This window comes from Rhinichthys klamathensis, unplaced genomic scaffold, assembly GCF_029890125.1.
Source record: "Rhinichthys klamathensis goyatoka isolate OS25496 unplaced genomic scaffold, OSU_Roscu_1.1 h1tg000476l_1, whole genome shotgun sequence".
Lineage (NCBI taxonomy): Eukaryota > Metazoa > Chordata > Actinopteri > Cypriniformes > Leuciscidae > Rhinichthys > Rhinichthys klamathensis.
The window spans coordinates 834,999-852,500 of NW_026606964.1; the positions used below are offsets into that span (position 1 = coordinate 834,999).

The following is a 17,502-nucleotide window of genomic DNA, read 5'->3' on the forward strand; positions in this document are numbered from 1 at the left end:
TAGTGGAGATGAGTGGTACCCGGTGGAGTCTTCTGCTGTTGTAGCCCATCCGCCTCAAGGTTGTGCGTGTTGTGGCTTCACAAATGCTTTGCTGCATACCTCGGTTGTAACGAGTGGTTATTTCAGTCACTGTTGCCCTTCTATCAGCTCGAACCAGTCTGGCCATTCTCCTCTGACCTCTGGCATCAACAAGGCATTTCCACCCACAGAACTGCCGCTCACTGGATGTTTTTTCTTTTTCGGACCATTCTCTGTAAACCCTAGAGATGGTTGTGCGTGAAAATCCCAGTAGATTAGCAGTTTCTGAAATACTCAGACCAGCCCTTCTGGCACCAACAATCATGCCACGTTCAAAGTCACTCAAATCAACTTTCTTCCCCATACTGATGCTTGGTTTGAACTGCAGGAGATTGTCTTGACCATGTCTACATGCCTAAATGCACTGAGTTGCCGCCATGTGATTGGCTGCTTAGAAATTAAGTGTTAACGAGCAGTTGGACAGGTGTACCTAATAAAGTGGCCGGTGAGTGTAATTGACCGTTTTTTAGGTCATAAATGTTAAACGAATGGCAAAAATAATCAGGCAAACTAATAAACTTTTGTCTAATTTCGCCATTTTGAACTGAAAATTGGCCTATGTACCGTGACTCATGTAATATAGCCTAATAACTAGTTTACTGTGATTGTGAGGGTCCAGGACACATTAACAAAGCCGTTTGCATCATGTTAGGCACGAGATTAATAATGAATTTGTACATATTGAGAATTGATATAATACAAGTTGTAGCCTTCAGTAAATTAAAAAATCTCAGCTTTAGAAGGGGAAGAGACAAGGCAAGATGAGCAGACTGAGAGAAAAGAAAGGGCGATGGAGAGAGCAGGTATTGACAGATAATCTACTTCCCGGTCACATGGTTTTAAAGCTATTTCTTATCTTTTTTTTTTTTTTTTTTTTTTTTTTTAAACATCTTGAAATACACATATCAGAGAAAGAAAAAAATGTAACCCCCAAATGGAGTGACGTCACCAGTCGAAATAGCTGTACCCCCCGAAACTCACGGTATAATTCAAACACTGGCCGCCGCTATATCATCCAGTTCGGTAGGTGGCGCAGTCATAAAAAAACTAGGGTCCTGGAACTAGGGTCCTGCAACTGGGGTCCTGGAACTGGGGTCCTGAAACTGGGGTCCTGGAACTGGGGTCCTGGAACTGGGGTCCTGAAACTGGGGTCCTGGAACTGGGGTCCTGGAACTGGGGTCCTGAAACTGGGGTCCTGGAACTGGGGTCCTGGAACTGGGGTCCTGGAACTGGGGTCCTGGAACTGGGGTCCTGGAACTGGGGTCTTGCAACTGGGGTCCTGGAACTGGGGTCCTGGAACTGGGGTCCTGGAACTGGGGTCCTAGAACTGGGGTCCTGAAACTGGGGTCCTAGAACTGGGGTCCTGAAACTGGGGTCCTAGAACTGGGGTCCGGAAACTGGGGTCCTGAAACTGGTGTCCTAGAACTGGGGTCCTAGAACTGGGGTCCTGGAACTGAGGTCCTGAAACTGGGGTCCTGAAACTGGGGTCCTGAAACTGGGGTCCTGAAACTGGGGTCCTAGAACTGGGGTCCTGAAACTGGGGTCCTAGAACTGGGGTCCTGAAACTGGGGTCCTGAAACTGGTGTCCTAGAACTGGGGTCCTGAAACTGGGGTCCTGGAACTGGGGTCCTGAAACTGGGGTACTGAAACTGGGGTCCTGAAACTGGGGTCCTGAAACTGGGGTCCTAGAACTGGGGTCCTGAAACTGGGGTCCTAGAACTGGGGTCCTGAAACTGGGGTCCTGAAACTGGGGTCCTAGAACTGGGGTCCTGAAACTGGGGTCCTGAAACTGGGGTCCTGGAACTGGGGTCCTGGAACTGGGGTCCTGGAACTGGGGTCCTGGAACTGCAGCCTCCGGTTGTGCAGGAACACACTACTGAGTTTTTACGTCAATCCGTGTTTTCACTGTTATACGATAGAGGGCGCTGTTACGCATCTTCTGAAAGACTACTGAATCTCCGGATCCAAAAACAATTGGAGAAAATGATCTGCATAAACCAGAAGGAGCTGATAGAAGATGTTTATGCACAATTAAGCTAACATGATCATCAAACATTCAACAGCAAATCAAAACCGCCTAATGATACCGAGGAAGAGCTGACGACTGTGAAGCTTTGGGGGAGTTGATGGACTTCATCTACTTGATCTATGATTTGATCATTGTTCTGACATTTAAGTGTTGATACAAAAGAATAAAGCTAAAATAAAAATAGCAGAGCCTCTGTTCTTTCTTTTGATATATTGACTGCTTACATATTCATACAAAAAAATATTGTGGAGGCCATGAAAGTTTTGTGAATATGATAAAAAAATGCTGGGAACTTAAAACTAAAACACTGGCAGGGAGAGTTAGTTGCAATGCATTCTGGGATTGAAGGATACAAACAGAATTTGGTTAAAGCAGAGAGCATTAAAATGCAGTTTTGGTAGGCAGCTCAATATGTTTTGGAAAAGCAAGTGTGTTATTGTCAGTATCGACAAAGTGAACTTATGAGTACAAGACCTCTTTTATATATTACATTTTTAATGTTGTAATGCAAAAATGTTAAATAATGTATTGTAATATATACTGTGTGTGTGTATATATATATATATATATATATATACACACAAACACAAACCAGTTAAATATAATGTATAATTCATATAATTCAACTGGTTTGTGGATGTTGCTAACTAATTAGTCTAGTTGATTGAACAGGATCTTTGGGAGAGTATCTGCAATGTGTATGTTGCTGTAAAGTTGTACAAAACCCCCCAAATACAAATATTTCTAGAAGAATTGAATTTGTTCACATGATGCTGGGAATTCACACTCCAGACCTCCCACTGCGGAGGCTTACAAAGCACAACAATACACACAATCAATGGTTCACGCAGACTAAAGAAGAGCCTGGAAGCATGGGAACACACTCACCTCTGTAGACTATCAGTGTGGAAAGAGATCCGGACAGAAATGGAGGCTGTTTTCTTAAAGAGCAACGTGTGGTTCACACTCTGTTCTGTTAACATCATAAATGCACTATATATGCACTATACCACATCATACAATAAGAAATAGATCCACATTCTCCAAAGCTTTATTCTTTATTCAATCACAAAATCGGAACTAACTAATATATATTGAAATGAGGCCGTATGATGTGAACTCTTGAGTGTGTGTGTGTGTGTGTGTGTGTGGCTCAGGCCGGTCTGAGCTGTCACAGTTAATCATAGCTCTCCTCTCTTCTCTCCACACCTGACTGAGTGTGTCTTGCTGTTCCCTCGACGGTTTCACCTGCCCACTCGACCCCGCCGCCCTGTCAAGGTCAGTCCCTGTACGTCCAGTGTCAAGCACAACTTTAACAGAGCGCACACTGTTCTCTAGCAACTCACACACCTCCTCTCCTCAGAGACCCCACTGTAGTTTCAGAAGAAACAAACTGAGGTATGACAAGGCAAGATTCAAGATAAAGTTTTTCACAACTTTTGCTGGTAAATGAAACGCAATGTGCTGTGATTCACAGCAAGCAATACATATTGTATATTGTATTCATATCATACACATTTTCAATGGAGGGACAGAAAGCTCCCGGACTAAATCTAAAATATCTTAAACTGTGTTCTGAAGATGAACGGAGGTCTTACAGGCTTGGAGCGACATGAGGGAGAGTCATTAATGACATAATTTCATTTTTGGGTGAACTAACCCTTTAATTCTCCTTTTTAAAATATCTCTCATATCCGTTTTGCCTCCATTGCTGTTTAAACAAGTGGACCCCACAATTGCATAGCTTAATGAGAGTCCGCAAATCAGTGCCTCGTGAAAGATTAAGCTTTAAACGCATTAATTTTCCATCATTAGTGATTTACCTCATCCACCCGCAATTAATTGGAAAGTAAATCCACGGATATAACCACGATCCACGCATCACTAGTGGACAGACACTGAACTTGTCTATGGAAGCTTGTCACATTGCATCTAGTTAGGACGCAGTGTTAGAGTTCAACACAACTGTGTGCACTGGCGTGTAACTCACTGGTCCTGAGGGCTGATGGCGTGACCTCGATCTCGCTGCTGGTCTGGTAGGGCTGGAAGGCGGACAGGTTGCTGGAGTTGAGCTCAGTCGTGTTGAAGAGTTCGGGACTCTGGGTTCCCGTGGAGCTGGCGCTGGTGCCGTCACCTCCATGATGAGGATCCTGCTCCTCATACACCACCACCAGCTGCGGGACAGAGAGACAATATTGTGTTAGTTATGCTGCTTGATCTATTTGACATAACTATAGGCAAATAAAAAAAGGCTATCTAAATATCGATGGACAGATATCTATCCATCCATCCATCCATGCACCATTAGTACTTTTAGGCCCGGTTTACATGTGGTATTAAGATACGTTTTGATCAATCGGATCGCAAGTGGACGACACTAAATACAGGTGTAAACTGGCTGGGTGTAAAACGTTTTGAGCTTGTCCACTTTTGACCACTTCCAGAGGTTGTTGAAAACACATTCGACCGGATTGATTTCGTAGTGTAAACGCTCATGTGGATGAATGTGTCCAAACAGCCACAGAACATCGTCTGCTCTCCGTCTACTGATATAATGAGTAAACATTATGGGAACGTACCAAGCACAATGTTATCTCACCATTCCTGATTTCTAACACACACTCACAGCGTCCGGCTGATCTTGAGACTGTCCGAGCAGAAACTAAAGCTGATGCTCTCCGTGTGTTTTTCCGCCGTCTCCGGACATGTTCAGATGTAAATTGTGCAAGCTTATTTTGTCCATTAGATCGAAAGATCTGAAAAAACACATACATTTCCCCCCCATAAACACCACCCTCGAAAAAAATCAGGACAGAAGTGGATGAGACGGATTAAAACACCAGGTGTAAAGAGGGCCATAGATGTATAAACCGGAGCATATAATGAAATAACTCAGGATTTCTGACCATTTGTCAGAAAGCAGAATAAAACAGTACTCCCCACACACACACACACACATTTTTTATCTTAAATTTTGTTCAGATTTACAAGATATGAAAGTCTGCGGTTCAAAAATTGGTTATATAAAATAAAAAGAAACAGCAAAAAATCTATCCACCTTCATGCATAGCTCTATACTCCTGCTGTGCTGTATGTCAACAGTCTCATTTCTGTCTATTTTTATTTCTCTCATGCAAAATGAAACAACAGAAAGTCTCCAGAGCTATGAAAGAGCAATACAATATTCCTCTGGGTCGACTCCTATTCTGAGAGAAAGTGAGAAATGATGACATTTGAAAAGAATGCGTTTGAGCACATGCGCTGTGGAAAACGGTTCGGAGACACACACCCCCGCAATGCTGCAAAGAGGAGCGAATTGCATCGAGGAGGGTAATTCATCAGCTTTTGTCCTGATTTCTGCCGACATTAACTGTTCACACATCCACCGGAATAAATGAAACCAGCCAGTCACATGCAGGCGTCCGACAGGCCAACACAGAGACGCTATTGTGTGAAGCAGCTTGAGTCTGTTGATTTGTAAACGATGGCGTTCTCGTTCGCATTCGGCTATTTACTCCAGAACTGTGACCGGAGGGGTTTAGTTACAATTTTTCTACTGTCCTTCTCGTTCATGCTCTGATTTTAACACGCTTTATGATTAGCCTAATTCAAACTGACTTCTCATTTGTTTCTTTGGCCCAATTAAAGCATGTCAAATAAATGCCCTTAAGACGATCCAGGCAGTGCGCTGACAGACTGCTTATCGCCATGACCATTACTCGTCTCGCTACAGAGACCGCATTACTGAGACTCGCTCGGCTCGCTCTCTTGCAGTTGGAAAGATTGCAGTTTTTGGAGACCAAACAGACTTTAGGAAATAAAGAGAACTAGACATTTTTCAGAGTGTCTATTAACACCGAGTGCAAATACCCCACCTGGTTGGCAAAGGCTATTTTCACTCCTATATAAACTCGGCAAACCAATTTTGTGTGATTGAGCCGGACACAATTTCAAAAGAAACCCATGTGATAACCGGATCATTGGAGAGTAAGGCTTTAGGTTTTGACGCGACCAACCCGAGTTCGAATCTGTCTTTTTCTAAACTCATTCATATCCCTTTTCACCTTTATCAGCTTAATAAAAATTAAGAAGATATTTGCTAAATAATAGGGGAGGGCTTTAAGGGTGGAGACAAGTAATGTCCCAACACTCAATATGTTTTATAATATACTACAATAAGGTGCAAATCGCACCTTACAACTATTTACACTAGTGCCAAGAAAACTATTCAAGCCGCTTTATTTGTAAAGCATGTTGCTGGTTTGAAAAAGATTAGCAAATTCAAGTGACTAAAATAGCTGAGAAAATATGATTCCATGAGCCTAATAATAATTAGTAAGTTCTTGACACAAATCTCTTTAGCATCATCGGCTTTCATCCAGTTGTTCTTGACTGACAGGTCTTTGTTTTAGATGCATGTCTGTTTGCTAATTGTGTGACTCAATTGCTTTTGCGCGCACACTCCTCAACTGGAGAGCTGCCACGCAAACAAGCTCACACTCACTTCAGCGTGCACTTGTAATCAAACGGGGTATTTGTTTATAAATCGCACAGTATTTATGGGGACTTAAGAGGCCTGTCTTTAGGCCTAAATGCACTGAAGCTCCATGAATAGGCAGTAAACTGCAGTTTTATCTGGCAGCTCCAGCTCTTGGCTGTTTCAAGAGTCCTCACGGGTCAGATCAGTCCTCGCAGAGAGGGAGATAATGACAAAAACACTGCTTTTCAGAGGGTATAAGAAATGACCACAATTTCCATTTCTGCACAGTAGCTTCAGGTGGCCATAGGAAGATCCAGATCTCTCCTGGTAAAGGTCAGTCCAATCAACGGAATAAGAATCCGTGAATAAGAAACAGAATGAGTAGTTTCACAACTTCATTTTCAGTAGATGCAAATCTACGGAAGCGTATTGCATTCACTTGAAGAAAAAAAATCTACTCTGTTTTTCTGAATTAACGAGTTAATTTTCTCAGAATTACAAGATATTTTCATGAAAAAAAGTTTTTGCTCTGTTTTTCTAAATTAACGAGTTAATTATCTCAGAATTACAAGATATGTTCATGAAAAAGTTTTTGCTTTGTTTTTCTAAATTAACGAGTTAATTTTCTCAGAATTACAAGATATTTTTCATGAAAAAAAGTATTTGCTCTGTTTTTCTGAATTAACGAGTTAATTATCTCAGAATTACAAGATATGTTCATGAAAAAGTTTTTGCTCTGTTTTTCTGAATTAACGAGTTCATTTTCTCAGAATTACGAGATCATTTTTCATGAAAAAAAGTTTTTGCTCTGTTTTTCTGAATTAACGAGTTAATTATCTCAGAATTACAAGATATGTTCATGAAAAAGTTTTTGCTCTGTTTTTCTGAATTAACGAGTTAATTTTCTCAGAATTACAAGATATTTTTCATGAAAAAAAGTTTTTGCTCTGTTTTTCTGAATTAACGAGTTAATTATCTCAGAATTACAAGATATGTTCATGAAAAAGTTTTTGCTCTGTTTTTCTGAATTAACGAGTTAATTATCTCAGAATTACAAGATATGTTCACGAAAAAGTTTTTGCTCTGTTTTTCTGAATTAACGAGTTAATTTTCTCAGAATTACGAGATCATTTTTCATGAAAAAAAGTTTTTGCTCTGTTTTTCTGAATTAATGAGTTAATTTTCTCAGAATTACAAGATATTTTTCATGAAAAAAAGTTTTTGCTCTGATTTTCTGAATTAACGAGATAATTATCTCAGAATTACGAGATCATTTTTCATGGAAAAAAAGTTTTTGCTCTGTTTTTCTGAATTAACGAGATAATTATCTCAGAATTATGAGATACATTTTTCTTGAAAAACATTTTTTCACTGTTTTTATGAATTAACGAGCTACTCATAATTTTGAGATAATTAAGTCATTAATTCAGAAAAACAGAGCAAAAACTTTTTTCCATGAAAAATTATCTCGTAATTCTGAGATAATGAACTCGTTAATTCTGAAAAACAGAGTAGATTTTTTTTCCCTCAAGTGAATGCAATACGCTTCCGTACAAATCTACTGGAATCGAACACAATTCAAAATCTATAGACCGCGAGTCAGAAAAATGTGAATAAGTATAGGTTTTAAAAATAATAATATCAGTAGATTCAGAATCAGAAGATTTTTGGAATTAGAATCATACAATTCGAAATCAGTAGACTGAGAATCAGAAGAAATCATGGTTGAATGAAATCATTAAGTTCAAAATAAGTTCATTGAGAATCTGAAATCACAATATACTACATAAATTTAAACTCAGAATCAATAATTAACAATCAGAAGAATCAAAAAAATATTCTAAAGATGTTGATTCAGAATCAGAATCAAATTCTAGTTCTGTACCACGCACAAATGCATTCTTTAATCATTTAATTTTTATTTATTTGTTTATTTGATAGGGACCATGCATATTCATGAACATTGTTGTATGACACCATCATTGTTGTATGATACACCATGTAAATATGCCAGAATTAGTGAAAATATACTACTTTTCATCTGCAGTCCCTAGGCCAATCTAATCTAATCATTAATAATCTGTTATTGGTGTGTAGTAATAGCTAACACTATATCAGACACTATATATACAATTGAAGAATGTACAAATTGTAGCAAAGGGTTGCATTGTATGTGCAATTGTTGGACTATTGTTGGAAAACTCACTTAACAGTTAAACCAACACTCATTTTTATTCCTATCAAATACAGAAAAAAGTCCAGCATGTGTCTCACATCCATGACAGTCTTCTTTGTGCTTTTAGAGAAAAACATAACTTAAAAAAGGACTGATAATAAAGTTTAGTGTGACCTTCATAGAAGAAGCGCTCCAGTCTGAGGCAAAGAGATTGTGGGGTTTGAGAAGCATCCACAGGCCTGTTATCTCAAGTGCACAAACTGTTCAAGGTGTCTGTGCTACAGGCCCAGTTTATTTCTGCTCTATCACAAATGTGCAATACAACACTTGCTTCAATTTTCTTCCTTCATTGTTGTTTCTGTATATGGACATAAGAAGATAAGAATGGACGTGTCCTGCCAGAAACAGAGACTGTTTGTCTGCACTGTTTTGAAATGCTAATGATGGTTACAAATAAACCGGTGACAAATATGGGATGACGGATCAGTGTCGTGTTTTGGTGAGAGACGTCAGTGACAAGAATCCTCAAAAAGATGAGAAATGCTGAAATTGAAACAAACGCGAGGCAAAAAATGTGGGGCGACAGCCAATCCCTGTAGGGTGACATCCGTCAGAAGCAAATCGTAAAAAAGTTTCTGGTGCATTCAGCATTTTAAGCATATCGTTACGTGTTACTATATTTAGTGCAGATTAACAGGACAGTTTGGATGCTTTAATAAATGAATACATTTAACCCCTTACTGCACACCCCTCATTTTGGCAAGTGGGGCATAAATGACATACCCAGAATAAAAAAAGTTGCTGCTCTTAAGTCATTCTGAATAGACACATAACCAACATATACACTCACCTAAAGGATTATTAGGAACACCTGTTCAATTTCTCATTAATGCAATTATCTAATCAACCAATCACATGGCAGTTGCTTCAATGCATTTAGGGGTGTGGTCCTGGTCAAGACAATCTCCTAAACTCCAAACTGAATGTCAGAATGGGAAAGAAAGGTGATTTAAGCAATTTTGAGCGTGGCATGGTTGTTGGTGCCAGACGGGCCGGTCTGAGTATTTCACAATCTGCTCAGTTACTGGGATTTTCACACACAACCATTTCTAGGGTTTACAAAGAATGGTGTGAAAAGGAAAACACATCCAGTATGCGGCAGTCCTGTGGGCGATAATGCCTTGTTGATGCTAGAGGTCAGAGGAGAATGGGCCGACTGATTCAAGCTGATAGAAGAGCAACTTTGACTGAAATAACCACTCGTTACAACCGAGGTATGCAGCAAAGCATTTGTGAAGCCACAACACGCACAACCTTGAGGCGGATGGGCTACAACAGCAGAAGACCCCACCGGGTACCACTCATCTCCACTACAAATAGGAAAAAGAGGCTACAATTTGCAAGAGCTCACCAAAATTGGACATTTGAAGACTGGAAAAATGTTGCCTGGTCTGATGAGTCTCGATTTCTGTTGAGACATTCAGATGGTAGAGTCAGAATTTGGCGTAAACAGAATGAGAACATGGATCCATCATGCCTTGTTATCACTGTGCAGGCTGGTGGTGGTGGTGTAATGGTGTGGGGGATGTTTTCTTGGCACACTTTAGGCCCCTTAGTGCCAATTGGGCATCGTTTAAATGCCACGGCCTACCTGAGCATTGTTTCTGACCATGTCCATCCCTTTATGGCCACCATGTACCCATCCTCTGATGGCTACTTCCAGCAGGATAATGCACCATGTCACAAAGCTCGAATCATTTCAAATTGGTTTCTTGAACATGACAATGAGTTCACTGTACTAAAATGGCCCCCACAGTCACCAGATCTCAACCCAATAGAGCATCTTTGGGATGTGGTGGAACGGGAGCTTCGTGCCCTGGATGTGCATCCCACAAATCTCCATCAACTGCAAGATGCTATCCTATCAATATGGGCCAACATTTCTAAAGAATGCTTTCAGCACCTTGTTGAATCAATGCCACGTAGAATTAAGGCAGTTCTGAAGGCGAAAGGGGGTCAAACACAGTATTAGTATGGTGTTCCTAATAATCCTTTAGGTGAGTGTATATGAGTTCAAGTTAAAGACTCAGAATTACTCAGACTGCTATTAATGTGGAAATATATATATAAGCTCAAACGTAAAAAAATAAAAATATACTTTGTACACATGTAAACTAGAGTTGCGAATCTCTTCACCCCTCACACAAACACTCTTCAACATGCCCGTTATAGTTGTTGCTTCTCCAGTAGTTTGTTGTAGTTGTGCGTATATGGGTATACTGTATATGCAAGCTGAAAAATCTGAAAATTATGACATTTACGTGAGGCGCACTCTCAGACCAGATGTGTCAAATCTGATGTGGGACGTGTTGGCTGTTTTTTGCCTCTCCCTAAGGTTCTTCACCCATTGGTTCTCGTGATTATGTCCTCTCAGACCAGATCATTCAAAAGCAGGTTTGGGATGTTTTGGCAGTTTTTTTTTGGTTTTTTTTGCCTCTATAAAGGATTTTTCATCCATTGGTTCTCAATGTTTTCCTCTCAGACCCAGACTTCATCTCTGGCCTGGTTGCTGATGTGACATTTTGGCTGGTTTTAGTTTTTTTTTTTTTTTTTGCCTTTGTAAGGTTTCTGTTTTTGCCTACTGGTTCCTCTCATTGAATTTTAAAATGTATTTTCTGTGACTTTTTTCCCCTTAAATACTGTTATTGTATTGTTAAAACCTGTTACCTGTTTTAAATAAATGGCAAACAATGTACTAATACATAATTTTGTCTTTATATTTTCCATTGAGTAAAAAGTCTGTTTGGAATGTCTGTATACATAATGCTACATATAGGGATGTTAATAGATATCAGACAATAGAGTAAATAGAAAACAGTATTTATATTCTAACTTTATACTGTAGAATTATAGCTGGAACCATTGCTGCCAGTGCTTTGTGAAATTACAGCACAGCCATAAAATTAAAAACGGTAAAATTACAGTAAAGGGCTGGAACCACAGCTGCCAGTACTTTACTGTGAAATTACAGCATTGTTGAAACCGTAAAATTACGGTAAAGGGCTGGAACCACAGCTGCCAGTACTTTACTGTGAAATTACAGCATTGTTGAAACCGTAAAATTACGGTAAAGGGCTGGAACCACAGCTGCCAGTACTTTACTGTGAAATTACAGCATTTTTGAAACTGTAAAATTACGGTAAAGGGCTGGAACCACAGCTGCCAGTACTTTACTGTGAAATTACAGCATTGTTGAAACTGTAAAATTACGGTAAAGGGCTGGAACCACAGCTGCCAGTACTTTACTGTGAAATTACAGCATTGTTGAAACTGTAAAATTACGGTAAAGGGCTGGAACCACAGCTGCCAGTACTTTACTGTGAAATTACAGCATTGTTGAAACTGTAAAATTACGGTAAAGGCCTGGAACCACAGCTGCCAGTACTTTACTGTGAAATTACAGCATTGTTGAAACTATAAAATTACGGTAAAGGGCTGGAACCACAGCTGCCAGTACTTTACTGTGAAATTACAGCATTGTTGAAACTGTAAAATTACGGTAAAGGGCTGGAACCACAGCTGCCAGTTCTTTACTGTAAATATACGGGTGAATTTTTTACAGTACATTCCCTATTAAACAAGTAAAAAACGTAGTATATTTTGGGCTTTCGACACAGCCAACACTTCCCGCTCATGCATGCTGCAGGGTCAAGCACTCATTATCAGAGTGGCAGGGAAAGGAAAACCCAAGGAAAGAAAATGGTGAATCTTCCCAATGCCTTTCATGTCTGTCCTCTTTGATCTGGAAACTTTAACAGGGGGAAGTGCTGGGCGATTACAGCATGTGTGGATCTCTTCTATTAACTTTGACAGCCAAGATATCGTGTGATCTGTCTAGGATCGACGTGGACATTGTCATCGGCAACTATAGGATGAATCAGAAGTCGACATTCATCAGAGATATCGACGAGTAACGGAGACATCTATATAATTTGCATAAGCAGAACACCGTCATGTGCTTCAAAAACCTTTTTGGAGCCGGATGAATGTCGTTCAATTGCTATCAAACAAGTCATTTTGACCTTAATGGCTTCGACAGTGAACAAGATAATACCAGACTGGAGCGAGGCATTCCTACAGCTATGCCTACAATTACGGCACGGACTCGCCTGGCAGCTGTGAACGCCAATTTCCTCCGAGCAAACCTGCTGAGGATTAATAAAGTTTTATTCCTCATCAAATTCTCACCTCCAAACTACATTTCAATGGGAGCATGACAAGTATTTAATGACTGAACCATGAAAGTGGACTGGCCAACCCTCTGGCGGTGGTATCGCACAAAACCAGAGAAAGCTCAAAGTAACTCACCTCAACTTGATTAGTCGTCGTGGCTCAATAGACTGGCTCACGGCGAAACCTCAAATTGGCCGGATAAACGAGTGGTCAAAGTTTCATCACTTGTCAGGGTTTTTTTTTTTTACTTTGTAAGTGAATCCACACGGAGCTCAAGGCTGTGGGATTAATGTGAGTGAATCATTTGTGTGAAACCTCTAACAAACTCCTCTGGGCAATAAGGAAAGGGGAAAAAACTCATCACCAGCTAAAAAAAAAAGAAACATTACGGACTAGAAAATTCTGAAGCGAGTGAAATAAAGTAAACAAACAACAAACACAGCAGAAAAGCAGCAAATGCATCAAACAGCTTCAATATAACCCAGCGTTCAAACTATGGGCCTCTGGCAACTCAATTAAAGTAAGTCAATGTTTTACTAAAAGTTTACGGATGAAAGTAAAAATATATTATTTTTGTTCCCATGATGGTAGAAAGAAAAGACGATTTGTTAATAAATGATTAACCACACATCAGTAATGCAATCTGCGTCTATTCCACATCAGAAACAAGCTTCATATTTGAAAGAATGTGCTTTCAAAGGCTCAAAAATTGATAAAAAGTAAGTGCAAGCATACTGAGTGTGTGAGGCCAGCTCACAAACCACATTTGCTTACAAACAACAAAACACATCTGCTCGCAAAACAATCGTCCATATCACATATCCATTTATGCCAGCCTCCTAAACTCAGTCTTATGACAACATCGCCAAGTGCTTTGGACTTGCCAGGATTTCAAGGGTGGTTAATTTAATGGGCTTCTAATCGAAAATGTGCAATGAGAATCGCAGTTCAGTCCTAATGAAGGGTCATCAAAGAACATATGGTGTGCACTGTTCAGCCAAAACCAGTATGTTAGTTGTTCACAGCAAATTGCAACAGGTTTTAACCAGGCTTTATTTCTGTTATGCAAAATTATCTAAAATCAATCTGCCATTTCTGTTTCTTTCCATTTACCCAGCATTTATTTCACCAATTACGGACTAAACTGGACATTGAGAAAATAACAAAGGATTTTTTGTAAAGGATGAGAGCTGGCAATATGAACGGGTCAACGAAAGGATCCAACATTACATTAGGCAGTAATATTGTCACGGACTGCCTTGACGTGATAATCCAGATTCAAGAGGCTTGATGCAGATTAACGATGAAATCAAATGTAATAATGGAACAATAAAGAGAAGCCCCAGCATGAAACGTTAATACGAGACAATGAACAGAGGACGGCCGAGGGTTCAAATACACTAGATGAGACTAATGATAGACAGGTGCGGGTGATTAGTTGACATAACTATAATAAACTAACAGGACAGCAAATACAGGAAACAGAGACTAAAATGTCAGAAACTGAACAAAGGCACAACAAGACAAAAGAATATCAAAATAAGGGTCCATGAAAACAGAAACAAGGTAATCGTGACAATGATGGTAGCCTATACACAAGGTCTGACTAATGAGTGAAACTGATAGAAATGACACTATATCGTTTATACACCACGCCGTAAACTACAGTCTACACTGCATACTGTGATAAGCTCTTTATAGAATCGATACTGATTCATTAAAACAAAGATATCTATAAAAGTGTTTCATGTTCAGTTCAACACGTGCAATGTTTAAAACAATGCTGTATTTGTTCGGTACACATGTATACCGAACCGAAAAACATGTACCGGTAAATCAATTAGCCTTTTCATTTGTAAAGTATATTAGTTCACTGGCTAAATCAAAAACACATCACAATTGACCGTTCGCAAAGACCCGCCCCCCTTGGTTACTGTTGCTATGTCCGACAAGCTACGCTGCTCTCACACACACACACCCATGTTCCTCCCAACCAGTGAAAAATACATCACGGACTGACAACACGCTGACAGACAGGACAGACCAGGTTACTTTTGATATTAAACATATTAAACAAAGTCTCACCTTTCAAATTTGGTCATTTTTTTAAAAGAAATTTAAACAATAAATACCGTTTTGTGGCTCTTTAATGTGTCGTGACAGATCGCTGTAGAGCATCAGTTAAAGCTGCTCGTGATCCGATCATCTCTTCCTTCTAGTTCATTTATAGCATCAAATAAACATGAATGAACATCAGAAGGAATGTTGTTTTAACCGCAGAAAGACGTCAGTACAGTTCGTTTTTCAAGTTCAAATCCTCCCATGTTAATCTACTAACTCTCCTGACTGCTTTGTCGGACAAAATGGCGGATGGCGAAGTATGATTGGTCAGATCACCTGTCAATCAAGCTCCCTGCGAAGGGTCAATTATACTTATATAATATTTACAACATAATATAATAATAGTATACTCAAACAACAACATTTACATAGTACCTTAAAGAACATATCACCATTGGCATCATGCGGCTTAAAAACCTTGGTACCATCTCAAAACCAAACCATAGTTATATACGGGAAACATGGTAAGGAATATGTCTTATTTAAAGATCTAGTATCTCTCTCTTTCTCTACTCTCTAATGCTGAGCATTTGTCATCATTTATTTGCAAGGGCATCCATAAAGGAGTGATATTTCATTTCCTTTCCTCCTCTGAAAGGTTACACACCAACTCTTTTCATTTTAGCCCCAGATCTCCACCTCCTTCCATAAATCAAACATCCATCAAATGACTATCTCATGCTATTTGTCAATGACACCCAAAACAAGAAACGAGACAAGAATTCGCCGCTTTTTGTGGAATAACTTCTACTCTTACGTAACGCTCTTAAGTCTCCCAAAGTATAAACTTTAGGGTCACACAAAAGTCTTCTCGGTTGAAGGTCTTTGATGCGAGGCCGTCACGCTTTACTGAACATTTCTCATCACACTTCAGCCTTTGAATATTTCATCGTTTTATCTATCCATTATTCCCGTAGCCCGGGCCTTCCTCGCGCGCGCGCCCACTGAGTGCTTAGCCCTGTTCTGCTTCTCATTAACAACATCAAATATTCAGACAATAAGTCCAACCCTCTCGCTCCAAATCCCCCTTGTGTCTCACCTTAATACATATTTCAAAAGTGCTGGCACATGGGGAACATTCGCTGTGTGCTTGTGCCCGGTAGGGAACCTGCAGATAGGCGCCAAAATTAGCTGGAAGCGAGGCAGCAAGATAACGCTTGAAAGCTAAATGGAGTCTAATTTCGATGACAAAACTAGCGTCCGCCTCTTTGAGGTTCTGAAGAAAAACTCATGCAAATACGTCTTTTTTTTGTTGACCTCTATTCGCCGAGACACAGATACAGTGAGACAGGTACTTTCTGCACCTGAAAGTGATGATGAAAAGGAAAATAGAGCGAGTTAGCGGAGGAGGTGGGGAAGGCGGCGTGAAAATACACGGCGCAAGCAAAGTTTAAACAGATTAGAGACTCATCCTTTCAAATCCACTTGGCCGAGATTTTTAGCGCTGGCCTTTGAAGTTTCTCTTGAGCTGCGAGAGTCGGGGGAAATGAATTCACTCGCCTCTTTACGCCCGTGTTGCTGCTACCTACACAGTGCTGACAGAATGTAAAAATTCCAATAAGCTTTCCTCCCCTTCTCCACGTTAATGAAATAAACCCCTGGCCATCTGTATTGCTCTTTATTCGGCCCAGAAGGGAAGTTCAGATCGGCCTCGACCTTGTTGCTCCTTTTTGCTGCGATCTGAGGATTCGAGAAAGTCAGGTCAACAAGAAAGAAAAATCTTAACAATTACAGAGGGATGTAGAGCTCAAAATGTGATACGGATCATGTTTAGAGTGCTATCTTTCAAACAAGCTCATTTTGTGTAGTTTAGACAAACAAAAGCTTAGCTAAGAAAAGAATATAGGGTATTCAAACTAATTTAAATATGCAAGTTCTCAGAGAGGTTTGCACTGTGAAAATGGGTCTAAAAACAGCACACTGTCAGAAATTATTTAGGTAGAGCAACTAAAAAGTCAACACTTCAGAAAAAAGGGTCAACCTCAATAATAATAGCTTGTTGGATGACTAGTAGACTATTGTGACCCATTTCTAGCTATAGCCAAGTAAAACCTTTTTTTTTCTTAGCTCTTTAGAGATGATAGTTTAAAATACAATTTATAAAGCATTTTTTGAACAGCATCACGTGTGCGTGTGTGTGTGTGTGTATCTCTACATTATGGGGAAAAAATATCATATCTGAAATCCTTGTGGGCACATTTTTTTGGTCCCCATGTGGAAAACAGCTTATCAGACTAAGTTATGTTTTATGAAAATTTAAAAATGCAGAAATTTTTGTGTGATGGGTAGGTTTAGGTTTAGGGTTAGTGTAAGGGGAGAGAATATACAGTTTGTACAGTATAAAAATGATTATGTCTATGAAAAGTCACCATAAAGCATTAAAAT

General features: G+C 39.7%; 1 protein-coding gene across 7 annotated transcripts in view; it reads right to left on the reverse strand.

The window, feature by feature from the left end:
- pard3aa (par-3 family cell polarity regulator alpha, a) overlaps positions 1-17,502 on the reverse strand; it is a 516,365-nt gene that overhangs the window by 329,520 nt on the left and 169,343 nt on the right. For all 7 annotated transcript variants that reach the window (XM_056237053.1, XM_056237055.1, XM_056237056.1 and 4 more), the window contains exon 3: positions 4,098-4,281. In XM_056237053.1, coding sequence (XP_056093028.1) covers positions 4,098-4,281 — 184 coding nt within the window. The remainder of the gene's footprint in view (positions 1-4,097; positions 4,282-17,502) is intronic.